At 43.9% G+C, this 26,213-nt stretch overlaps 3 protein-coding genes across 5 annotated transcripts; all 3 read left to right on the top strand.

Moving 5' to 3' along the window:
- Positions 1-6,515: 6,515 nt before the first annotated feature.
- LOC128604335 (uncharacterized) lies at positions 6,516-10,825 on the top strand. 2 transcript variants are annotated; one of them, XM_053619406.1, is made up of 2 exons: positions 6,516-8,275; positions 8,805-10,825. In XM_053619406.1, exon 2 carries the CDS (start codon positions 8,813-8,815, stop codon positions 10,328-10,330), a length of 1,518 nt encoding a protein of 505 aa, XP_053475381.1. In that variant the 5' UTR covers positions 6,516-8,275; positions 8,805-8,812; the 3' UTR covers positions 10,331-10,825. The 2 variants fall into 2 exon arrangements, with proteins under 2 accessions (XP_053475381.1, XP_053475382.1); XM_053619407.1 differs by lacking the exon at positions 6,516-8,275 and adding an exon at positions 8,338-8,723.
- Positions 10,826-14,913: 4,088 nt separating this feature from the next.
- Positions 14,914-25,845, top strand: LOC128604426 (uncharacterized). Its single transcript, XM_053619549.1, has 2 exons — positions 14,914-15,001; positions 23,342-25,845. Exon 2 carries the CDS (start codon positions 23,350-23,352, stop codon positions 24,829-24,831), a length of 1,482 nt encoding a protein of 493 aa, XP_053475524.1. The 5' UTR covers positions 14,914-15,001; positions 23,342-23,349; the 3' UTR covers positions 24,832-25,845.
- On the top strand, positions 16,574-20,904 carry LOC128604424 (uncharacterized). 2 transcript variants are annotated; one of them, XM_053619547.1, is made up of 2 exons: positions 16,574-18,353; positions 18,884-20,904. In XM_053619547.1, exon 2 carries the CDS (start codon positions 18,892-18,894, stop codon positions 20,407-20,409), a length of 1,518 nt encoding a protein of 505 aa, XP_053475522.1. In that variant the 5' UTR covers positions 16,574-18,353; positions 18,884-18,891; the 3' UTR covers positions 20,410-20,904. The 2 variants fall into 2 exon arrangements, with proteins under 2 accessions (XP_053475522.1, XP_053475523.1); XM_053619548.1 differs by lacking the exon at positions 16,574-18,353 and adding an exon at positions 18,391-18,802.
- Positions 25,846-26,213: the final 368 nt, after the last annotated feature.

Here is a 26,213-nt window from a genome sequence, read left to right as displayed (position 1 = left end):
TCCTGTTCAGTAGCGACGCGTCTAGTGACATCGAGAGGTTCACAAAGATCGACGGCCAAACTTCGGGAACCTACGACACTTACCTGCCGCTGAATCACGGAATTCATCCACGTCTGGTCACGTTCAGCTTCGCCTTCGAGTACGGTTTCGTCGGTCTCCGTTACGCAATAATTTGGAGAGGGCCACAGTTTGACGAGGCGAACAGAGCGATTCCTACCGAAATCACGGACTACAACGCAAGCCTTCAACTTTACACCAAAAATGGCTACGCGTGTGCTCGGATATATATCGGAAAATCCTTCACTTATTGGGAAAAAGAGTTTGCCAACTCATGGGTGTCTTTCTACAGCAGCTCTGAAGATCCCGACAACAAATACCAATCCTATCAGTGGGTCACAAAGTTCACGAAAGTTGACAACACTAAAGAATATCTCATCTACGAGTACGAGTCATCCATGAGTATCGGACCTGGAGTCCAAGCTCGCTTTCTGTTCTCCACTCGTTATTTCTTCAGGAGGTTTAGTTCTACAACCGTCAAAGCTCACACTTTTCCTATTGAGAGTGAATAACTGATTAGAACAGAGCATATAATATATAATACATAAGAAAACCCTGTCTTGGAAACAAATTAGCATGTGATGAAAATGATGTTTAGCTGTCAGGTTTCATTCCAATGAAATGAACTGATGCAGAAACAATAAAAATCAATAAATAAATAAATAAGAAAACAAATTATCACAAAAATTAGTGCAACTGTGATTGGGGCTGGTGAGGGGATGAGTGTTTATAGCTGCTATAATGCGAGTAAGAACAGGATGCAACACTTTTCATGGACAGTACACATTAAACGTAACTATAAATGGATAAAAAGTCAGATTAATCGGTTTTTAATTAGATACCATATGTTTGTCAAGCACATATTAATAAAAAGTTATTCCTAAATTTGAAATCCTAGTTTTTTTTACATTTACACTTTCTTCACTTTGGCAAATGCTTGATGTCTACAAAGGCTTGTAGTCGATATTAGAACTGTTCTAATGTGCGAATAAAATAATTTATATGTCTTTGGCTCCCTCTCTTGTCTCAACGGGGTTATTCTCCAACACAGTGGTGTACAATTACACGATTTAAAATCTTCTTGTCACGAATCGTGACGGAGCAGAGATAGGACGGATGCAAGTGCCGGATGAACAGTTGTTTATTAGAAAGAGAGACAGGCAGACAAATCCAAAACGTGATCCACAACGTAATCCACAAACATGCAAGAGGTCAGGCGATTGGCAAACAGGCATACACGGGGCAAGGCAGGAATCTAGGTCGATAAACAAAACAAGAAACGAACTATGACGAGGGACTGGAAGCGGATAATCCAGCGCGAACTAACTCTAAACATGGACCGTGACTATGAATACGCTACGAACTTAACTAACTCTAAAGTATTAATAATCTTCCGCGCTGTGTGCTGGGAGGCGCGCAGTATATATGCGGACATAATCAGCGTCTAAACTGCTAGCAGCTGAGAGCAATACAGACCCACGTGAAATCCCATCCAATGACAGAACAGGGAGGAGACATGACAGAAACATAAACAAAACACACGTGTCCAGATGTCATTACGGTCAACAACGGAAAAGCAGGTGCTCGCGCATTCGCGCTTAGAGCACGCTGCTTAAAGGGGGAATCGTGACAGAACCCCCCCCCAAAGGCATCACTCCCGGAGTGCCATGAGTCATCCCATTTAATTGGCGGACCCGGCCCCCTGGACTGAATGTCCCAGGCAGAGCCAGGAAACTGCACGGTGTTCTTGGCGGCGCAGGGAAGCGGAGCGACGTCCTTGGCGTAGCAGGGAAGCAGAGCGACATCCACAGCCGGGCAGGCAGGCTGAGCAAAGTCCTCGGCGGAGCATGAAGGCAGAGCGACGACCACAGCAGGGCAGGCAGGCTGAGCGAAGTCCTCGGTGGAGCATGAAGGCAGAGCGACGTCCTCGGCGGAGCATGAAGGCAGAGCGACGTCCACAGCCGGGCAGACAGGCTGAGCGAAGTCCTCGGCGGAGCATGAAGGCAGAGTGACGACCACAGCAGGGCAGGCAGACTGAGCGAAGTCCTCGGCGGAGCATGAAGGCAGAGCGACATCCACAGCCGGGCAGACAGGCTGAGCGAAGTCCTCGGCGGAGCATGAAAGCGGAGCGACGACCCCAGCTGAACTGGAAGGCAGAGCGAGGTCCCCTGTAAGGCCAGGGAGAGGAGCGTGGGTCTCCGTGCGGCCAGGGAGAGGAGCGTGGGTCTCCTCGAAGCAGTAGGGGGGAACGACGTTTGCCATGAGCCAGAAGGCTGAGCGACGTCCTCAGCTGAACAGGCGGGCTGAGCGACGTCCTCAGCTGAACAGGCGGGCTGAGCGACGTCCTCAGCTGAACAGGCGGGCTGAGCGACGTCCTCAGCTGAACAGGCGGGCTGAGCGACGACCTCAGCAGAACAGGCGGGCTGAGCGACGTCCTCAGCTGAACAGAGAGGCTGAGCGACGTCCACAGCTGAACAGGGAGGCTGAGCGACGTCCACAGCTGAACAGGGAGGCTGAGCGACGTCCACAGCTGAACAGGGAGGCTGAGCGACGTCCACAGCTGAACAGGGAGGCTGAGGCTCTGAGGTCACCAGGTGAACCTTGGGCATGGGCGGAGCTTGGCTGGCCGTGTCAGCAGACTCGGGCACAGGCGGAGCTTGGCTGGCCGTGTCAGCAGACTCGGGCGCGGGCGGAGCTTGGCTGGCCGTGTCAGCAGACTCGGGCGCGGGCAGAGCTTGGCTGGCCGTGTCAGCAGACTGGGGCGCGGGCAGAGCTTGGCTGGCCGTGTCAGCAGACTCGGGCGCGGGCGGAGCTTGGCTGGCCGTGTCAGCAGACTGGGGCGCGAGCGGAACTTGGCTGTGCGTGTCAGCAGACTGGGGCACGAGCAGAACTTGGCTGTGCGTGTCAGCAGACTGGGGCGCGAGCAGAATTTGGCTGTGCGTGTCAGCAGACTGGGGCGCGAGCAGAACTTGGCTGTGCGTGTCAGCAGACTGGGGCATGGGCTGAACTTGGGCGACCGGGTCGGTAGACATTTGGTCATTAGGCTGAGATATTAGCAGAGCTTGGTCAACTGGATCAGCAGGCTTGGACGTGAGCTCAGGGACGGGAGGCTTGGCTCGGACCTCAGGGACGGGAGGCTTGGCTCGGACCTCAGGGACGGGAGGCTTGGCTCGGACCTCAGGGACGGGAGGCTTGGCTCGGACGTCAGAGACTGGAGGCTTGGCTCGGACCTCAGAGACTGGAGACTTGGCTCGGACGTCAGAGACTGGAGACTTGGCTCGGACCTCAGAGACTGGAGACTTGTCTCGGACGTCAGGGACTGGAGGCTTGACTTGGATCTCAGGGACTGGAGGCTTGACTTGGATCTCAGGGACTGGAGGCTTGACTTGGATCTCAGGGACTGGAGGCTTGACTTGGATCTCAGGGACTGGAGGCTTGACTTGGACCTCAGAGCCTGGAGGCTTGACTTGGGCTTCAGAGCCTGGAGGCTTGACGTGGGCTTCAGAGCCTGGAGGCTTGACTTGGACCTCAGAGACTGGCGGCTTGACTTGGACTTGGACCTTAGGGACTTGAGACTTGACTTGGATTTCAGAGTTGAGCTCTGCATGAAGTTGCCTGTAGTAGTGGGTAAATGGCAGGGCAGGTTTGCCTGCCAGACTTACCCCCCTGAGAAGTTGTTCTAGCTCGTCCTTCGCCTCCGGACTCCCGAATCGCATCATGAATTCCCCCACAAACTGTTCTACACTGTCCAGGTTCCTACAGTGCTTATCCAGTTTGAGCTGCACCCATTGACGGGCCGGTCCAAAGAACCGGGACCACATGAATCGGAGCCATTGCTTCTCCTCTGGCTTAGGGTCTAACAGGCTGGCGAAATAGTATTGACAGTCTACCAGAAAATATTCAGGGGCACCGAAAAATCCGTGAAATGGATCAGGAAGCTCCATAAATGTCCATTGTGGGAAGTGGACGGAGTCCATAGCGGGGACGGCTGGCGTCGACCTCCAGGTTCTGCGTCTCCTCCGTTCTCCTGCTGCATCCATGTTTTGGCGGAAGATTCTGTCACGAATCGTGACGGAGCAGAGATAGGACGGATGCAAGTGCCAGATGAACAGTTGTTTATTAGAAAGAGAGACAGGCAGACAAATCCAGAACGTGATCCAAAACGTAATCCACAAACATGCAAGAGGTCAGGCGATTGGCAAACAGGCATACAAGGGGCAAGGCAGGAATCTAGGTCGATAAACAAAACAAGAAACGAACTATGACGAGGGACTGGAAGCGGATAATCCAGCGCGAACTAACTCTAAACATGGACCGTGACTATGAATACGCTACGACCTTAACTAACTCTAAAGTATTAATAATCTTCCGCGCTGTGTGCTGGGAGGCGCGCGGTATATATGCGGACATAATCAGCGTCTAAACTGCTAGCAGCTGAGAGCAATACAGACCCACGTGAAATCCCAGCCAATGACAGAACAGGGAGGAGACATGACAGAAACATAAACAAAACACATGTGTCCAGATGTCATTAAGGTCAACAACGGAAAAGCAGGTGCTCGTGCATTCGCGCTTAGAGCACGCTGCTTAAAGGGGGAATCGTGACACTTCTATTTATTATAAAGTGCTGTAAGAAACTCTCAGGCCGATATCAAAATGTGCTTCAGTTTAAATCGTGACCTAGAAATAGTGCAAAAATATTGAATATTCCAGACATGTCAAGGCAGAAAAACAACAACAACAACAAAACAGTCAAATACACACTTTATGACACACTTTATGACATTAAACAAAAAAGAAAGTGAACATACCTGCAGGACTTCATACTGCTGGAAGGAGAGGTTCATAAAGTAACACATGGACTAGTTGAAAGGTGTGTGATGGTGAACAGGTGAGTGTCATTAGGAATCAGGAGGATTATGTTGTAGTTGAGGAGTTGTAGTCTGGGCTCATGGCACGCTTCATATAATAGAATTTTTTTTTTACATTGTAATTTATATTTCTCGATTTTATTAGAATATATATACCTATAAATAGCATAGAAATGGTTTTGGATTCCATAAGATGATTTTATTCTATAATAATAATAATAATAATAATAGTTATCTTTTAAGTTTTAACACACTTTTACAGACTGGAATACACACCACGGTCAGCATGTGACTGTTTCCTGTTATTGGGTTGTTTTACACTCTGATTCTTAGTTATATAACAGTCTGTAGCCAAAGACTAGAAGATACCGAACTTCTGACTGTGTTGTTTATCCCGACTTCAGGTGTGTGTTCATTCGATTATTATCAGAATTCACTTATTTGAATAATTTTAAGAAAAAAAAGGGTGGGGGTGTTGATGGGGTCATGCCTTTGTAGTGAATACATACTTTTGTTTTTTGTTTTTTTTGTTTAAACTCCAGACAAAAAAAAAAAAAAAAAAAACCCACACACATTTTGTGTTTATTGCATTATTTAGAGCTTTGTGTATCTTCAGTATTAATATTTAAAGCCAACACAATGGCACATGTTTGCTTGGATGTTAATGTGCCCATTATTCACATTCTCGCATACAGTAAATGCCTGATATTGAGAGGATTTATAAAAACCCGCACATGTCGCAAATGAAACATCCTCAGGCATGTTTTCCGGTTATAACGATTTTAACGATGGACTTTGTGCTCGAACATTAATCCAAGTACTGAACGCACTGGACAAACATGTAGCTGCATATTTATTTCTTGGAGCCCTTAGAGCCCACACCGAATTCAGTAATTCAGCATATTTTATGATGTTATACGTTGTTAAGAGCACCTTTACCAGTTTGATTGGTTTGTTGATTGATTTGGATGGATTGAACTGCAGTCAAAATGAAGTTGGGATTATTCTAGACTAGGAATAAACACCAGAGGTGGTTTTGGTGCACACAGAGAGGAAGCCATATGGAAAAGTACCTCATGCCCACGGTTAAATATGGAGGTGGATCTTTAATGTTTTGGGGCTGTTTTTCTGCCAGAGGACCTGGACATTATGTGAAGATGCATGGCATCATGGACGCTTCAAATGGGCCGTGGTTGGATCTTCCAGCAGGACGGTGATCCAAAACATCCATCAAAATCAACACAAAAATGGTTTACTGACCACAAAATCAAGGTCCTGCCATGACCCTCCCAGTCCCCTGACCTGAACCCCATAGAAAACCTGTGGGGTGAACTGAAGAGGAGAGTCCACCAGCGTGGACATCGAAATGTGAAGGATCTGGAGAGATTCTGTGGCTCATTTTGTGGCCGAAACCACATTGTTGCACATTGTTGTTTCTACATGATACACAGTATTTCTGAAAACTGGTGGACTCTCCTCTTCAGTTCACCCCACAGGTTTTCTAAGTTTGAGCCACTTACTCTTTTGTAGGAACCTTAAGTTCTGTCACATGACCACCGTGGTACAACAGATGGTTGCATGCAGGGAAAGCATCAAGACATGCGTTCTCTCAGCCATTTGCTGAGGTGATCTGAAGAGTATGCTGTTTTTAATACGAGTGCAGGTGAGGACACCGAAAAAAAAAAAAGGCTTAATAAGTTAGTGAAGGGAAGCATTTAGGAAATTACTATTATGAGCCCAGGACAATTCATCTAATTGTTTAATTGATTTAATTCTGAACTTTAAATCTGTTATTGTCAACATGACACAGCAGATTGGAACAGCGCGATTGTTTACACAGCACTGGTAAACACCTGAAACCTGGCCAGTGGAGGTGGAGGTGGACTTACAGGAGCTGAGGTCCATGCCTGTTTTTGCCAACTAGGTTTAACGGTCATGTATCATTTCTATAATTTTTTTCAGCACATATAGGTTGATGATGCGCACAAACCTGTTGCTGAAGGACCAGATATATGACTGGTGTAGGGACTGACTAACAGAAAACAAACAAACATATGATTGGTCCAAAAGTTTTTTGTCACCTGTGGGCCTGCAGTTTCGAATAGCAAAAAATCGAATAGCAAATAAATAAAAACACGACTTTTGCAGAGTAGACAAGTGGATCAGAATACTCTGAGGCGTTACACACCTGATGGGAAGAAATGTACAGATATATGTAGCAATCACGGATACTCAAAGTGCCACACTGGAAACGGTCGGGCTAATTACTCAAAAGAAGTAAAAGAGATCACAGATTACGAAGGCCAGCCACGTGCTTCCAACATCGGACCAGGATTACTTTGAAAGTGTCACCTTCCAAATCCCGTTACAATGAGAGGAAAATGTCATGGAAATGAAGCCGATCTTTAATCCAAAAGCAAACCCTGTACTGAGGAATGGGCAAAAATTCCATTTAATACTCTTTAAAAATACATTTACACGTTCAAATCCAACAATATGTTCACAAACATGCGTTCATAGAACAACGAACTGTTTCTAGTGTAAGGTGTTCAGGTGAGGGGAAAAAAAACTCCATGAAATGAACAAAATAAAAAATGTACGCATTATGTTTCGCAGTGTAAGTGTAAATGTCTTGAGCTGTGAGGAATATTACGTCCATTACTAGCATTCGTGTGATGTTCAAAAATACCGTAACTACAATACTACTAAATTAATAATTATGTACCTACTGACACTTTCATTATTTTTGACCGCGTATCAGAAAACGCTGTTGTAATAGGTGGATATTAAATATGATCCTACTGAATACCGGTTCTCATATGCCTTGATTTAAAGTCGACACTCAAACCAGCGCGAACTGAATAAAACAAAATACATAATCAATTAAAAACAAATAACGCATGATATTTTGCTACAATTTCAGATTCATTCCAAACAAACCATTCGTATAAGCGATAATAAATATGTATCAGACTTCTGAAGTTCTGGACTTCTGAAGTTTACTCAGTAGTCATTCTGTAGTGCAACACAATATGGTAGAAAAGGTTTTGTTTTGTAATCTGAAAAGTTCTCGATTACTGAGCATGTCACGCTCTTTAATGATGGACATATTTTCGTGGTGATTGTTTCCCCCCCTATTGCCTATTGAGTATTACAAAAGACATATTATGTCAAAATAAAGATGCAAAGACTGTTTCCCATCTATGGGTTGAAAGACATCAGGGTTAAGTACATAGTAAGGGGACATGGTTAAACATTTACAAAAGGGTTCGATTTTGAAACACGGTCCAGTTGGCGTAGATTATTGTTTGGGAACAGGTTGAGTATTTTCACCACTTACACTTCAGGTAAGTCCAATATATTCATTTCTTATTATTGTGTCTTGATTTATTGTAATTTCCATCTCGTGGGGGGAAAAAAAAAGATATATCATTATTTGCTTGTCGCTGAAGGTACTAAGGTTTAAGTACATATTTAATAACTTAAATAACTTGTATGGTCACCTTATCTCGTTCCTTTTTTTGAAGGGAAAATGTTCAGTGACCAAAAGTTCATTGACCCAAACGTCACATCTGTACGTGTCTTTTAGCACATTGTTTATTATAAAGTGCGCTCAGGAATAGAAGGAAAAAAAACTCCACTATAATAATGCCCATTTAAAAAAAAAGAAAAGAAAAAGATGTTCAACAAGCACATGGTGCTCGTTCTTGAGGATTGGTCTCCAAGTGTCTAACTGACTGAATTAACCGATAGAATTCCACTGAACTGTGTGAATACATCGCAAATATTGATAAGGTAGGCAATAAAAATGTTTTTTTTAAAAAAAGTGACAACGCTCAATACTTTGATTGCTTTTCTGTTTTAAATTGTGTGCAGCATTCACGATGGCGTGGACGAGGTTCCCGTGTTGCCTCGCTCTCGTCTTTGTCTGTGTTAGTGCTGCCACGATTGAGACCTTACACAAACTCGATGATCTAAAAAGCAAAACTTTTGGTCATGAGTACCCACGCCACGGTCTTTTCCTGCTGCACTGGCTGGCCAACCACATCTCCATCAATCACGCAGAAGACATCCTGCTTCATTTTAATCCTGCACGACAGGACTATGGCTTCCACGACTATAAAAACACCAACAATAGCAATAACACCCTTCCGCACTTGGAGGACTCGGGTGACAGAGCGTACTACTCTTTGGGCAGGCTCAGCTCAGAGGCGGTCCGAACCAAGCTGCCTCCATACGTCACACAAGACTACTACAACGCCTTCGAGGACCCCAAGAGAGACCTGGACCGCATAGTCGTCAGAGTGCAAAGGAGCAACCCAAGCCAAGCAGACAAAGTGTACATCACACAAGCAGTGAGCAATGAGCAAGAGGTGGACTACGACTCAGATGAAACCTATGAGATCAGTCCTAAACTCCTGATGCAAGTACAAATTCTCAAAAACCCTCTTGATTTAATACAAGCTCTGGAATCACATGTGACTGGCGCTCAAACCTCAGATGATCCTAGACTTGTCCTCTCCAAAGAGCAACTTCTCAACCACTTGAAATATTCTGACAAACGTCTTCAGACTATTTATGAAGACCCGAGTGTGAGGTGGGTTCTGTTTCTGGCTGGATACGACATAGAGAACAGGTACAGGATCCATAAGAATACTTGGTCCTGCTCAAATGATGAGCCAACCCAGCATGGCCAAACCTCCAGCGCTCCTGAGACACTGTGTGAAGGCCACAGTACAGTAAACATCCAGGTGAAATCCACAGAAGGTGGCTACGCAAGAATCATTTGGAGCGGTTTACCGAAAAACATCTTGAAACAGAACACTACCCTTGTCCTGTTCAGTAGCGACGCGTCTAGTGACATCGAGAGGTTCACAAACATCGACGGCCAAACTTCGGGAACCTACGACACCTACCTGCCGCTGAATCACGGAATTCATCCACGTCTGGTCACGTTCGGCTTCGCCTTCGAGTACGGTTTCGTCGGTCTCCGTTACGCAATAATTTGGAGAGGGCCACAGTTTGACGAGGCGAACAGAGCGATTCCTACCGAAATCACGGACTACAACGCAAGCCTTCAACTTTACACCAAAAATGGCTACGCGTGTGCTCGGATATATATCGGAAAATCCTTCACTTATTGGGAAAAAGAGTTTGCCAACTCATGGGTGTCTTTCTACAGCAGCTCTGAAGATCCCGACAACAAATACCAATCCTATCAGTGGGTCACAAAGTTCACGAAAGTTGACAACACTAAAGAATATCTCATCTACGAGTACGAGTCATCCATGAGTATCGGACCTGGAGTCCAAGCTCGCTTTCTGTTCTCCACTCATTATTTCTTCAGGAGGTTTAGTTCTACAACCGTCAAAGCTCACACTATTCCTTGGGAGAGTGAATAACTGATTAGAACAGAGCATATAATATATAATACATAAGAAAACCCTGTCTTGGAAACAAATTAGCATGTGATGAAAATGATGTTTAGCTGTCAGGTTTCATTCCAATGAAATGAACTGATGCAGAAACAATAAAAATCAATCAATCAATAAATAAGAAAACAAATTATCACAAAAATTAGTGCAACTGTGATTGGGGCTGGTGAGGGGATGAGTGTTTATAGCTGCTATAATGCGAGTAAGAACAGGATGCAACACTTTTCATGGACAGTACACATTAAACGTAACTATAAATGGATAAAAAGTCAGATTAATCGGTTTTTAATTAGATACCATATGTTTGTCAAGCACATATTAATAAAAAGTTATTCCTAAATTTGAAATCCTAGTTTTTTTTACATTTACACTTTCTTCACTTTGGCAAATGCTTGATGTCTACAAAGGCTTGTAGTCGATATTAGAACTGTTCTAATGTGTGAATAAAATAATTTATATGTCTTTGGCTCCCTCTCTTGTCTCAACGGGGTTATTCTCCAACACAGTGGTGTACAATTAAACGATTTAAAATCTTCTTGTCACGAATCGTGACGGAGCAGAGATAGGACGGATGCAAGTGCCGGATGAACAGTTGTTTATTAGAAAGAGAGACAGGCAGACAAATCCAAAACGTGATCCACAACGTAATCCACAAACATGCAAGAGGTCAGGCGATTGGCAAACAGGCATACACGGGGCAAGGCAGGAATCTAGGTCGATAAACAAAACAAGAAACGAACTATGACGAGGGACTGGAAGCGGATAATCCAGCGCGAACTAACTCTAAACATGGACCGTGACTATGAATACGCTACGAACTTAACTAACTCTAAAGTATTAATAATCTTCCGCGCTGTGTGCTGGGAGGCGCGCGGTATATATGCGGACATAATCAGCGTCTAAACTGCTAGCAGCTGAGAGCAATACAGACCCACGTGAAATCCCATCCAATGACAGAACAGGGAGGAGACATGACAGAAACATAAACAAAACACACGTGTCCAGATGTCATTACGGTCAACAACGGAAAAGCAGGTGCTCGCACATTCGCGCTTAGAGCACGCTGCTTAAAGGGGGAATCGTGACAGAACCCCCCCCCAAAGGCATCCCTCCCGGAGTGCCATGAGTCATCCCATTTAATTGGCGGACCCGGCCCCCTGGACTGAATGTCCCAGGCAGAGCCAGGAAACTGCACGGTGTTCTTGGCGGCGCAGGGAAGCGGAGCGACGTCCTTGGCGTAGCAGGGAAGCAGAGCGACATCCACAGCCGGGCAGGCAGGCTGAGCAAAGTCCTCGGCGGAGCATGAAGGCAGAGCGACGACCACAGCAGGGCAGGCAGGCTGAGCGAAGTCCTCGGCGGAGCATGAAGGCAAAGCGACGTCCTCGGCGGAGCATGAAGGCAGGGCGACGTCCTCGGCGGAGCATGAAGGCAGAGCGACGTCCACAGCCGGGCAGACAGGCTGAGCAAAGTCCTCGGCGGAGCATGAAGGCAGAGTGACGACCACAGCAGGGCAGGCAGACTGAGCGAAGTCCTCGGCGGAGCATGAAGGCAGAGCGACATCCACAGCTGGGCAGACAGGCTGAGCGAAGTCCTCGGCGGAGCATGAAAGCGGAGCGACGACCCCAGCTGAACTGGAAGGCAGAGCGAGGTCCCCTGTAAGGCCAGGGAGAGGAGCATGGGTCTCCGTGCGGCCAGGGAGAGGAGCGTGGGTCTCCTCGAAGCAGTAGGGGGGAACGACGTTTGCCATGAGCCAGAAGGCTGAACGACGACCTCAGCTGAACAGGCGGGCTGAGCGACGTCCTCAGCTGAACAGGCGGGCTGAGCGACGACCTCAGCAGAACAGGCGGGCTGAGCGACGTCCTCAGCTGAACAGGGAGGCTGAGCGACGTCCACAGCTGAACAGGGAGGCTGAGCGACGTCCACAGCTGAACAGGGAGGCTGAGGCTCTGAGGTCACCAGGTGAACCTTGGGCATGGGCGGAGCTTGGCTGGCCGTGTCAGCAGACTCGGGCGCGGGCGGAGCTTGGCTGGCCGTGTCAGCAGACTGGGGCGCGGGCGGAGCTTGGCTGGCCGTGTCAGCAGACTGGGGCGCGAGCGGAACTTGGCTGTGCGTGTCAGCAGACTGGGGCGCGAGCAGAACTTGGCTGTGCGTGTCAGCAGACTGGGGCGCGAGCAGAACTTGGCTGTGCGTGTCAGCAGACTGGGGCGCGAGCAGAACTTGGCTGTGCGTGTCAGCAGACTGGGGCGCGAGCAGAACTTGGCTGTGCGTGTCAGCAGACTGGGGCATGGGCTGAACTTGGGCGACCGGGTCGGTAGACTTGGGCGTGAGCAGCATTTGGTCATTAGGCTGAGATATTAGCAGAGCTTGGTCAACTGGATCAGCAGGCTTGGACGTGAGCTCAGGGACGGGAGGCTTGGCTCGGACCTCAGGGACGGGAGGCTTGGCTCGGACCTCAGGGACGGGAGGCTTGGCTCGGACCTCAGGGACGGGAGACTTGGCTCGGTCCTCAGGGACGTGAGACTTGGCTCGGTCCTCAGGGACGTGAGACTTGGCTCGGTCCTCAGGGACTGGAGACTTGGCTCGGTCCTCAGGGACTGGAGACTTGGCTCGGACCTCAGGGACTGGAGACTTGGCTCGGACCTCAGGGACTGGAGGCTTGGCTCGGACCTCAGGGACTGGAGGCTTGGCTCGGACCTCAGGGACTGGAGGCTTGACTCGGACCTCAGGGACTGGAGGCTTGACTCGGACCTCAGGGACTGGAGGCTTGACTCGGACCTCAGGGACTGGAGGCTTGACTCGGACCTCAGAGCCTGGAGGCTTGACTCGGGCTTCAGAGCCTGGAGGCTTGACGTGGGCTTCAGAGCCTGGAGGCTTGACTTGGACCTCAGAGACTGGCGGCTTGACTTGGACTTGGACCTTAGGGACTTGAGACTTGACTTGGATTTCAGAGTTGAGCTCTGCATGAAGTTGCCTGTAGTAGTGGGTAAATGGCAGGGCAGGTTTGCCTGCCAGACTTACCCCCCTGAGAAGTTGTTCTAGCTCGTCCTTCGCCTCCGGACTCCCGAATCGCATCATGAATTCCCCCACAAACTGTTCTACACTGTCCAGGTTCCTACAGTGCATATCCAGTTTGAGCTGCACCCATTGACGGGCCGGTCCAAAGAACCGGGACCACATGAATCGGAGCCATTGCTTCTCCTCTGGCTTAGGGTCTAACAGGCTGGCGAAATAGTATTGACAGTCTACCAGAAAATATTCAGGGGCACCGAAAAATCCATCAAATGGATCAGGAAGCTCCATAAATGTCCATTGTGGGAAGTGGACGGAGTCCATAGCGGGGACGGCTGGTGTCGACCTCCAGGTTCTGCGTCTCCTCCGTTCTCCTGCTGCATCCATGTTTTGGCGGAAGATTCTGTCACGAATCGTGACGGAGCAGAGATAGGACAGATGCAAGTGCCGGATGAACAGTTGTTTATTAGAAAGAGAGACAGGCAGACAAATCCAAAACGTGATCCAAAACGTAATCCACAAACATGCAAGAGGTCAGGCGATTGGCAAACAGGCATACACGGGGCAAGGCAGGAATCTAGGTCGATAAACAAAACAAGAAACGAACTATGACGAGGGACTGGAAGCGGATAATCCAGCGCGAACTAACTCTAAACATGGACCGTGACTATGAATACGCTACGACCTTAACTAACTCTAAAGTATTAATAATCTTCCGCGCTGTGTGCTGGGAGGCGCGCGGTATATATGCGGACATAATCAGCGTCTAAACTGCTAGCAGCTGAGAGCAATACAGACCCACGTGAAATCCCAGCCAATGACAGAACAGGGAGGAGACATGACAGAAACATAAACAAAACACACGTGTCCAGATGTCATTAAGGTCAACAACGGAAAAGCAGGTGCTCGCGCATTCGCGCTTAGAGCACGCTGCTTAAAGGGGGAATCGTGACACTTCTATTTATTATAAAGTGCTGTAAGAAACTCTCAGGCCGATATCAAAATGTGCTTCAGTTTAAATCGTGACCTAGAAATAGTGCAAAAATATTGAATATTCCAGACATGTCAAGGCAGAAAAACAACAACAACAACAAAACAATCAAATACACACTTTATGACACACTTTATGACATTAAACAAAAAAGAAAGTGAACATACCTGCAGGACTTCATACTGCTGGAAGGAGAGGTTCATAAAGTAACACATGGACTAGTTGAAAGGTGTGTGATGGTGAACAGGTGAGTGTCATTAGGAATCAGGAGGATTATGTTGTAGTTGAGGAGTTGTAGTCTGGGCTCATGGCACGCTTCATATAATAGAATTTTTTTTTTTACATTGTAATTTATATTTCTTGACTTTATTAGAATATATATACCTATAAATAGCATAGAAATGGTTTTGGATTCCATAAGCTGATTTTATTCTATAATAATAATAATAATAATAATAATAATAGTTATCTTTTAAGTTTTAACACACTCTTACAGACTGGAATACACACCACGGTCAGCATGTGACTGTTTCCTGTTATTGGGTTGTTTTACACTCTGATTCTTAGTTATATAACAGTCTGTAGCCAAAGACTAGAAGATACCGAACTTCTGACTGTGTTGTTTATCCCGACTTCAGGTGTGTGTTCATTCGATTATTATCAGAATTCACTTATTTGAATAATTTTAATAAAAAAAAGGGTGGGGGTGTTGATGGGGTCATGCCTTTGTAGTGAATACATACTTTTGTTTTTTGTTTTTTTTGTTTAAACTCCAGACAAAAAAAAAAAAAAAAACCCCACACACATTTTGTGTTTATTGCATTATTTAGAGCTTTGTGTATCTTCAGTATTAATATTTAAAGCCAACACAATGGCACATGTTTGCTTGGATGTTAATGTGCCCATTATTCACATTCTCGCATACAGTAAATGCCTGATATTGAGAGGATTTATAAAAACCCGCACATGTCGCAAATAAAACATCCTCAGGCATGTTTTCCGGTTATCCGCGCTGATTTGTAGTCGACTGGTGAGGTGAACGATTTTAACGATGGACTTTGTGCTCGAACATTAATCCAAGTACTGAACGCACTGGACAAACATGTAGCTGCATATTTATTTCTTGGAGCCCTTAGAGCCCACACCGAATTCAGTAATTCAGCATATTTTATGATGTTATACGTTATTAAGAGCACCTTTACCAGTTTGATTGGTTTGTTGATTGATTTGGATGGATTGAACTGCAGTCAAAATGAAGTTGGGATTATTCTAGACTAGGAATAAACACCAGAGGTGGTTTTGGTGCACACAGAGAGGAAGCCATATGGAAAAGTACCTCATGCACACGGTTAAATATGGAGGTGGATCTTTAATGTTTTGGGGCTGTTTTTCTGCCAGAGGACCTGGACATTATGTGAAAATGCATGGCATCATGGACGCTTCAAATGGGCCGTGGTTGGATCTTCCAGCAGGACGATGATCCAAAACATCCATCAAAATCAACACAAAAATGGTTTACTGACCACAAAATCAAGGTCCTGCCATGACCATCCCAGTCCCCTGACCTGAACCCCATAGAAAACCTGTGGGGTGAACTGAAGAGGAGAGTCCACCAGCGTGGACATCGAAATGTGAAGGATCCGGAGAGATTCTGTGGCTCATTTTGTGGCCAAAACCACATTGTTGCACATTGTTGTTTCTACATGATACACAGTATTTCTGAAAACTCTTTGGAGCAGTGAATTTAGGAAATTATAAAACCCCACCTGATCTAATGAAATTCTCTGTATCTCTGTTGTTGGGGGTTGTTTCAGAATTCCTAAGGTCTTCTGTCTCTCCTTGGTGTCAGAGGAACCAGTAACTACCCGGTACAACATGTTGCAATATGCTTCTTTGCTCAAATGAACCTACTCAGCATAATGGTGATGAGTAGGTTCAGAACAGACAGAAGACCTTAGGAAGAGACAGAATTTCCTAAATTCACTGCTCCAAAGAGTTTTCAGAAATACTGTGTATCATGTAGAAACAACAATGTGCAACAATGTGGTTTCGGCCACAAAATGAGCCACAGAATCTCTCCAGATCCTTCACATTTCGATGTCCACGCTGGTGGACTCTCCTCTTCAGTTCACCCCACAGGTTTTCTAAGTTTGAGCCACTTACTCTTTTGTAGGAACCTTAAGTTCTGTCACATGACCACCGTGGTACAACAGATGGTTGCATGCAGGGAAAGCATCAAGACATGCGTTCTCTCAGCCATTTGCTGAGGTGATCTGAAGAGTATGCTGTTTTTAATACGAGTGCAGGTGAGGACACCGAAAAAAAAAAAAGGCTTAATAAGTTAGTGAAGGGAAGCATTTAGGAAATTACTATTATGAGCCCAGGACAATTCATCTAATTGTTTAATTGATTTAATTCTGAACTTTAAATCTGTTATTGTCAACATGACACAGCAGATTGGAACAGCGCGATTGTTTACACAGCACTGGTAAACACCTGAAACCTGGCCAGTGGAGGTGGAGGTGGACTTACAGGAGCTGAGGTCCATGCCTGTTTTTGCCAACTAGGTTTAACGGTCATGTATCATTTCTATAATTTTTTTCAGCACATATAGGTTGATGATGCGCACAAACCTGTTGCTGAAGGACCAGATATATGACTGGTGTAGGGACTGACTAACAGAAAACAAACAAACATATGATTGGTCCAAAAGTTTTTTGTCACCTGTGGGCCTGCAGTTTCGAATAGCAAAAAATCGAATAGCAAATAAATAAAAACACGACTTTTGCAGAGTAGACAAGTGGATCAGAATACTCTGAGGCGTTACACACCTGATGGGAAGAAATGTACAGATATATGTAGCAATCACGGATACTCAAAGTGCCACACTGGAAACGGTCGGGCTAATTACTCAAAAGAAGTAAAAGAGATCACAGATTACGAAGGCCAGCCACGTGCTTCCAACATCGGACCAGGATTACTTTGAAAGTGTCACCTTCCAAATCCCGTTACAATGAGAGGAAAATGTCATGGAAATGAAGCCGATCTTTAATCCAAAAGCAAACCCTGTACTGAGGAATGGGCAAAAATTCCATTTAATACTCTTTAAAAATACATTTACACGTTCAAATCCAACAATATGTTCACAAACATGCGTTCATAGAACAACGAACTGTTTCTAGTGTAAGGTGTTCAGGTGAGGGGAAAAAAAACTCCATGAAATGAACAAAATAAAAAATGTACGCATTATGTTTCGCAGTGTAAGTGTAAATGTCTTGAGCTGTGAGGAATATTACGTCCATTACTAGCATTCGTGTGATGTTCAAAAATACCGTAACTACAATACTACTAAATTAATAATTATGTACCTACTGACACTTTCATTATTTTTGACCGCGTATCAGAAAACGCTGTTGTAATAGGTGGATATTAAATATGATCCTACTGAATACCGGTTCTCATATGCCTTGATTTAAAGTCGACACTCAAACCAGCGCGAACTGAATAAAACAAAATACATAATCAATTAAAAACAAATAACGCATGATATTTTGCTACAATTTCAGATTCATTCCAAACAAACCATTCGTATAAGCGATAATAAATATGTATCAGACTTCTGAAGTTCTGGACTTCTGAAGTTTACTCAGTAGTCATTCTGTAGTGCAACACAATATGGTAGAAAAGGTTTTGTTTTGTAATCTGAAAAGTTCTCGATTACTGAGCATGTCACGCTCTTTAATGATGGACATATTTTCGTGGTGATTGTTTCCCCCCCTATTGCCTATTGAGTATTACAAAAGACATATTATGTCAAAATAAAGATGCAAAGACTGTTTCCCATCTATGGGTTGAAAGACATCAGGGTTAAGTACATAGTAAGGGGACATGGTTAAACATTTACAAACGGGTTCGATTTTGAAACACGGTCCAGTTGGCGTAGATTATTGTTTGGGAACAGGTTGAGTATTTTCACCACTTACACTTCAGGTAAGTCCAATATATTCATTTCTTATTATTGTGTCTTGATTTATTGTAATTTCCATCTCGTGGGGGAAAAAAAAAAAGATATATCATTATTTGCTTGTCGCTGAAGGTACTAAGGTTTAAGTACATATTTAATAACTTAAATAACTTGTATGGTCACCTTATCTCGTTCCTTTTTTTGAAGGGAAAATGTTCAGTGACCAAAAGTTCATTGACCCAAACGTCACATCTGTACGTGTCTTTTAGCACATTGTTTATTATAAAGTGCGCTCAGGAATAGAAGGAAAAAAAACTCCACTATAATAATGCCCATTTAAAAAAAAAGAAAAGAAAAAGATGTTCAACAAGCACATGGTGCTCGTTCTTGAGGATTGGTCTCCAAGTGTCTAACTGACTGAATTAACCGATAGAATTCCACTGAACTGTGTGAATACATCGCAAATATTGATAAGGTAGGCAATAAAAATGTTTTTTTTAAAAAAAGTGACAACGCTCAATACTTTGATTGCTTTTCTGTTTTAAATTGTGTGCAGCATTCACGATGGCGTGGACGAGGTTCCCGTGTTGCCTCGCTCTCGTCTTTGTCTGTGTTAGTGCTGCCACGATTGAGACCTTACACAAACTCGATGATCTAAAAAGCAAAACTTTTGGTCATGAGTACCCACGCCACGGTCTTTTCCTGCTGCACTGGCTGGCCAACCACATCTCCATCAATCACGCAGAAGACATCCTGCTTCATTTTAATCCTGCACGACAGGACTATGGCTTCCACGACTATAAAAACACCAACAATAGCAATAACACCCTTCCGCACTTGGAGGACTCGGGTGACAGAGCGTACTACTCTTTGGGCAGGCTCAGCTCAGAGGCGGTCCGAACCAAGCTGCCTCCATACGTCACACAAGACTACTACAACGCCTTCGAGGACCCCAAGAGAGACCTGGACCGCATAGTCGTCAGAGTGCAAAGGAGCAACCCAAGCCAAGCAGACAAAGTGTACATCACACAAGCAGTGAGCAATGAGCAAGAGGTGGACTACGACTCAGATGAAACCTATGAGATCAGTCCTAAACTCCTGATGCAAGTACAAATTCTCAAAAACCCTCTTGATTTAATACAAGCTCTGGAATCACATGTGACTGGCGCTCAAACCTCAGATGATCCTAGACTTGTCCTCTCCAAAGAGCAACTTCTCAACCACTTGAAATATTCTGACAAACGTCTTCAGACTATTTATGAAGACCCGAGTGTGAGGTGGGTTCTGTTTCTGGCTGGATACGACATAGAGAACAGGTACAGGATCCATAAGAATACTTGGTCCTGCTCAAATGATGAGCCAACCCAGCATGGCCAAACCTCCAGCGCTCCTGAGACACTGTGTGAAGGCCACAGTACAGTAAACATCCAGGTGAAATCCACAGAAGGTGGCTACGCAAGAATCATTTGGAGCGGTTTACCGAAAAACATCTTGAAACAGAACACTACCCTTGTCCTGTTCAGTAGCGACGCGTCTAGTGACATCGAGAGGTTCACAAACATCGACGGCCAAACTTCGGGAACCTACGACACCTACCTGCCGCTGAATCACGGAATTCATCCACGTCTGGTCACGTTCGGCTTCGCCTTCGAGTACGGTTTCGTCGGTCTCCGTTACGCAATAATTTGGAGAGGGCCACAGTTTGACGAGGCGAACAGAGCGATTCCTACCGAAATCACGGACTACAACGCAAGCCTTCAACTTTACACCAAAAATGGCTACGCGTGTGCTCGGATATATATCGGAAAATCCTTCACTTATTGGGAAAAAGAGTTTGCCAACTCATGGGTGTCTTTCTACAGCAGCTCTGAAGATCCCGACAACAAATACCAATCCTATCAGTGGGTCACAAAGTTCACGAAAGTTGACAACACTAAAGAATATCTCATCTACGAGTACGAGTCATCCATGAGTATCGGACCTGGAGTCCAAGCTCGCTTTCTGTTCTCCACTCATTATTTCTTCAGGAGGTTTAGTTCTACAACCGTCAAAGCTCACACTATTCCTTGGGAGAGTGAATAACTGATTAGAACAGAGCATATAATATATAATACATAAGAAAACCCTGTCTTGGAAACAAATTAGCATGTGATGAAAATGATGTTTAGCTGTCAGGTTTCATTCCAATGAAATGAACTGATGCAGAAACAATAAAAATCAATCAATCAATAAATAAGAAAACAAATTATCACAAAAATTAGTGCAACTGTGATTGGGGCTGGTGAGGGGATGAGTGTTTATAGCTGCTATAATGCGAGTAAGAACAGGATGCAACACTTTTCATGGACAGTACACATTAAACGTAACTATAAATGGATAAAAAGTCAGATTAATCGGTTTTTAATTAGATACCATATGTTTGTCAAGCACATATTAATAAAAAGTTATTCCTAAATTTGAAATCCTAGTTTTTTTTACATTTACACTTTCTTCACTTTGGCAAATGCTTGATGTCTACAAAGGCTTGTAGTCGATATTAGAACTGTTCTAATGTGCGAATAAAATAATTTATATGTCTTTGGCTCCCTCTCTTGCCTCAACGGGGTTATTCTCCAACACAGTGGTGTACAATTACACAATATAAAATCTTCTATTTATTATAAAGTGCTGTAAGAAACTCTCAGGCCGATATCAAAATGTGCTTCAGTTTAAATCGTGACCTAGAAATAGTGCAAAAATGTTGAATATTCCAGACATGTCAAGGCAGAAAAACAACAACAACAACAAAACAATCAAATACACACTTTATGACACACTTTATGACATTAAACAAAAAAGAAAGTGAACATACCTGCAGGACTTCATACTGCTGGAAGGAGAGGTTCATAAAGTAACACATGGACTAGTTGAAAGGTGTGTGATGGTGAACAGGTGAGTGTCATTAGGAATCAGGAGGATTATGGGAGTTGTAGTCTGGGCTCATGGCACGTTTCATATAATATCTCTAAAGATCATTTAAAGAAATGACCAAAAAGAAAACCAGTCCAAACCCCACGTTTACTTACACACTTCTTTATTTATTTTAACAAAATATTTCGATATGGTCACCAAATGAGTGCCAATATCTAGGAAAAACTAAATGTATTGAACGGTTGATAACAATAAGTTGAAAATGATATGACTCCACTACGGATCGTTCAGTGTTCTTTAATACGGTTCAACTTTTAGTCACTAGGAAGTCCAGGAAAAGTACAGACATCGGGAACATAAATGGAGACGTAATATACCATTTATTTTCATTTATTTATTGACTTCCTAAAGTCGCAAGGTAAAAATGTTTGGTATATTTATTATTATATTATAACATTTAAATGAATATTTTTTTTTTACATTGTAATTTATATTTCTCGATTTTATTAGAATATATATACCTATAAATAGCATAGAAATGGTTTTGGATTCCATAAGATGATTTTATTCTATAATAATAATAATAATAATAATAATAATAATAATAGTTATCTTTTAAGTTTTAACACACTCTTACAGACTGGAATACACACCACGGTCAGCATGTGACTGTTTCCTGTTATTGGGTTGTTTTACACTCTGACTCATAGTTATATAACAGTCTGTAGCCAAAGACTAGAAGACATCTTCTAGAACACAGTCAGAACTTCTGACTGTGTTGTTTATCCCGACTTCAGGTATGTGTTCATTCGATTATTATCAGAATTCACTTATTTGAATAATTTTAAGAAAAAAAATGGGTGGGGGTGTTGATGGGGTCATGCCTTTGTAGTGAATACATACTTTTGTTTTTTTTTTGTGTGTTTAAACTCCAGACAAAAAAAACAAAAAAACAAAAACCCACACACACATTTTGTGTTTATTGCATTATTTAGAGCTTTGTGTATCTTCAGTATTAATATTTAAAGCCAACACAATGGCACATGTTTGCTTGGATGTTAATGTGCCCATTATTCACATTCTCGCATACAGTAAATGCCTGATATTGAGAGGATTTATAAAAACCCGCACATGTCGCAAATGAAACATCCTCAGGCATGTTTTCCGGTTATCCGCGCTGATTTGTAGTCGACTGGTGAGGTGAACGATTTTAACGATGGACTTTAAAAATGTTTTAAAAATGTGCTCAAACATTAATCCAAGTACTGAACGCACTGGACAAACATGTAGCTGCATATTTATTTCTTGGAGCCCTTAGAGCCCACACCGAATTCAGTAATTCAGCATATTTTATGATGTTATACGTTGTTAAGAGCACCTTTACCAGTTTGATTGGTTTGTTGATTGATTTGGATGGATTGAACTGCAGTCAAAATGAAGTTGGGATTATTCTAGACTAGGAATAAACACCAGAGGTGGTTTTGGTGCACACAGAGAGGAAGCCATATGGAAAAGTACCTCATGCACACGGTTAAATATGGAGGTGGATCTTTAATGTTTTGGGGCTGTTTTTCTGCCAGAGGACCTGGACATTATGTGAAGATGCATGGCTTCATGGACGCTTCAAATGGGCCGTGGTTGGATCTTCCAGCAGGACGATGATCCAAAACATCCATCAAAATCAACACAAAAATGGTTTACTGACCACAAAATCAAGGTCCTGCCATGACCCTCCCAGTCCCCTGACCTGAACCCCATAGAAAACCTGTGGGGTGAACTGAAGAGGAGAGTCCACCAGCGTGGACATCGAAATGTGAAGGATCTGGAGATATTCTGTATGGAGGAACGCTCTCAGATCCCTCGCCATGTATTCTCCAACCTCATCAGGTGTTATAGGAGAAGACTCAGAGATGGTATCTTGGCAAAGCGACGTAGCACAAAGTATTGATATATGAATCCTATATATCGCCCATAGCTAGATCAAAGCAACACCAGTCTTTGGCGGATTTTTCGTTGTAGTCCAAACATCACTGATCCTGATCCTGTAACCATAATGTATCAGTAATTCCCTGCTTTCTCGTTTTTTTTTTTGTTTTTTTTGTAGGTTTCAAAATGGAGAGGCGAGGACAGCTTTGTGGTTTCCTTTTCTACCTGATCGTGACCAGTACTGCTGCCATCGAGACCCTGAAAGACATTAAGGACTTGAGAAGCACAAGAACAGCTTTGAAAGAATTCCCACGACATGGCCTCATGCTCCTGCACTGGTTTGCTAACAACGTCGAAGTTGATTCAAGTGGAGAGATGCAACTTCATTTCGACCCAGGACAAGGCAGCTATGGATTACACTGCTATAAAGATATTGTCCCTGGAGTGCCTTTCGACTCTTCTGAAAGCCTTTTTTACTCTTTGGGTGACCTCGATCGCGGAAGCGCTCGAATGTTACCGTTCTACGTCACGTACGATTTCCATCATTCGACGGAATCGCCTGGGAAAAACCTGGACCGAGTGCTGATTCGAGTCCAGAAGAGCAATCCGACAAAAATCGAGAAGGTGTATATAACAGAATATCATAAGGACGACAGCCAAGGAAGCAACTACGATCCAGATTGGACCTATGAGATCAGTCCTCAGCTCCTGATTCAAATTCAAGAACTCGGCACTGATCTAAAATGTGATTCAAGCGATCCTAGACTAAACTTTAGCCTGTGTGAGTTCTTGAATCACCAACAAAAGGCTGCCAAAGTATTAACGATATATCCAAATGTTCCAGGTCTGGAATGGTTTTTGACTCTGGCTGGTTACGACATAGACTCGAGGTTTGATGTATTTTCACGAGCATCATTCTACGCAACGAACCCACCTTCTAATCCAAATGCTAACGGCTCTCGACCCTCCGTAGGTATCAGTGACGTCATGGGCAACAGAGCAAAACTAGAGGTGAAATCCACTTCAGGAGGGTATGCAAAGATCACATGGAGCGGAATACCCGAGAACGTCGCAAGAACGAAGGTAAAAATCGGCCTTTATGAGGGCAGAACCAATACAAAACCTTTGAAAGATTATCCACTGAACGGAAGGACGTACGGATCCATAGACACCAGCGTGCCTCTAAATCCTGGCCTTCAGGTACAGCTTGTACAGAGTGAACAGACAAGTTACTACATTTTTTTCACAACCACGTCCTACACGGCTGTCTGGAAAGGTCCAGAGCTCGACGAAGCCAACGGGATTCCTCCGGTTAATATCAGAGGTTATCAGGGCGGCCTGCAGCTTTATACTAAACATGGCTACGCCTGTGCCAGACTCTACATCAAGAAAACCTTCATAAACTGGAAAAACGTCTTCAACAATGCTTGGGTGGGATTCTATACGAGCAAGGCAGATGATAATGACAAATACAAACAATACGCATGGAGTAAATCCTTTGAGAAGATTTCAGAAGATGGCTGCCCTTTGGGTTTTGAGATTTATCAGTATGAGTCCAGTGTGAATATCGGCCCTGGAGTCCAGGCTCGATTCATGTTGACCACGCATTACAGTAGTGAGAAAGCCCGAACTGCACCATGGGAGGAATTGTCAACTTTTAAACAATAACCAACCTTCTACGTCTACGTTTTCTAGACTATGATCTCTTTATAAACAGGATTTTCAGACAATAGCTAAACTTCTAAGGGTTAAGTTCACAAATACGTCTACTAACATGTCTAATGTGAACTTCTAAGAGTTTTTCTAGACCCTTCGTCTTTGTGCCTCTGGAGCATGAGCATAGCCGACCACCAAATTTCACCTATTTCAAATAGCTAGGTTTTCTAGGTTACAAGATGTGTCTCGGTAAAAAAAATAAAATAAAAAAGGTCTAATACGTCTCAGTTTTCTCGACGTTAAGTCTTTGCGCCTTGAGACGAATCTCCAACCGTCAAACAATAGCCAAACGTCTAGGACTAGCTTTTCGAGACTTCAAACGAGAGCTAGTTTCTCTAGATCCTGATCTGGTTGTCCTAATTTTTTCTTCCTGAACATTAACAGTCCTTGTCAGTTTTAGTCTGTTCTCAGTTCTGTGTGTTTCTGTTTTTACTCGCATGCAGCTTCTTTCTCCGTATCGAACACAGCAGTTTCAGGTCAAATGAAGCAACCTCTTGGGTCTATAACTAGAATTAGCCTGCTTGTAGAACTGATCCAAATCCGTCTTTTGTCTTGTCATGACAGAATTCTTATATAATGCGCTTTTGCAATATTAACCAACAAATTATCTCCACTCCGAGGACACCACTCCAATTTTATAGATGAAATTTCTTGCCAGGAGTCTGGGCATACCACCAAATCGAAACCCTCTCGATGCCGGTTGAAAACAGATCTCGCAGACGAATCCGTAGTGACACCGGCCTGTTTGTTTAAGAGTCCTTCCTCCTGCATGACAACGATCTACGTCGGTCGAGAAGGGTTACGGGATCGCTAGTCGTCCCATAACGAGCGGTTCTTGTTGTCTAACATTAGATTATTAGTACGTACTAACAATAATTACTTTCCTTGTCTAAGCCTTTTTTTATAAATATCATTTGATATGACATTTATATGGCTCCATGTACCAAATAAATCTATAAAATGATATTGAAATGACTGTTATTTTTTTTCTTTTGTTTTTTTGCGTGATTACTTTCCATCACAGAATTCCGGAAACAGGAGTTGTTCCACACACACACACACACACACACACACACACTAAATGCAATCCGTAATGTAACAAATGCCTTATTTTTTTATACCTTGTGTAATTGAATAACACATAACTCATTAGAGCGCATTACAAACTCATTACAAACTCATTACGAATACCCAGAACACATTAAACTGTCATTCTGATTGAATTACCTTTTTAGCAGAGGGATGATTTGATCGTTAAGCTTTTCTCCCATAGACGTGGGTGATTGATGTACTGTATATATCCGACGGACGCAGCCACCTAAGTGCGACTCTTA

The sequence above is a fragment of the Ictalurus furcatus genome, chromosome 29, assembly GCF_023375685.1.
Source record: "Ictalurus furcatus strain D&B chromosome 29, Billie_1.0, whole genome shotgun sequence".
NCBI lineage: Eukaryota > Metazoa > Chordata > Actinopteri > Siluriformes > Ictaluridae > Ictalurus > Ictalurus furcatus.
The sequence above is the reverse complement of the archived record's forward strand: the minus strand, read 5'-3'. Positions and strand labels throughout refer to the sequence as shown.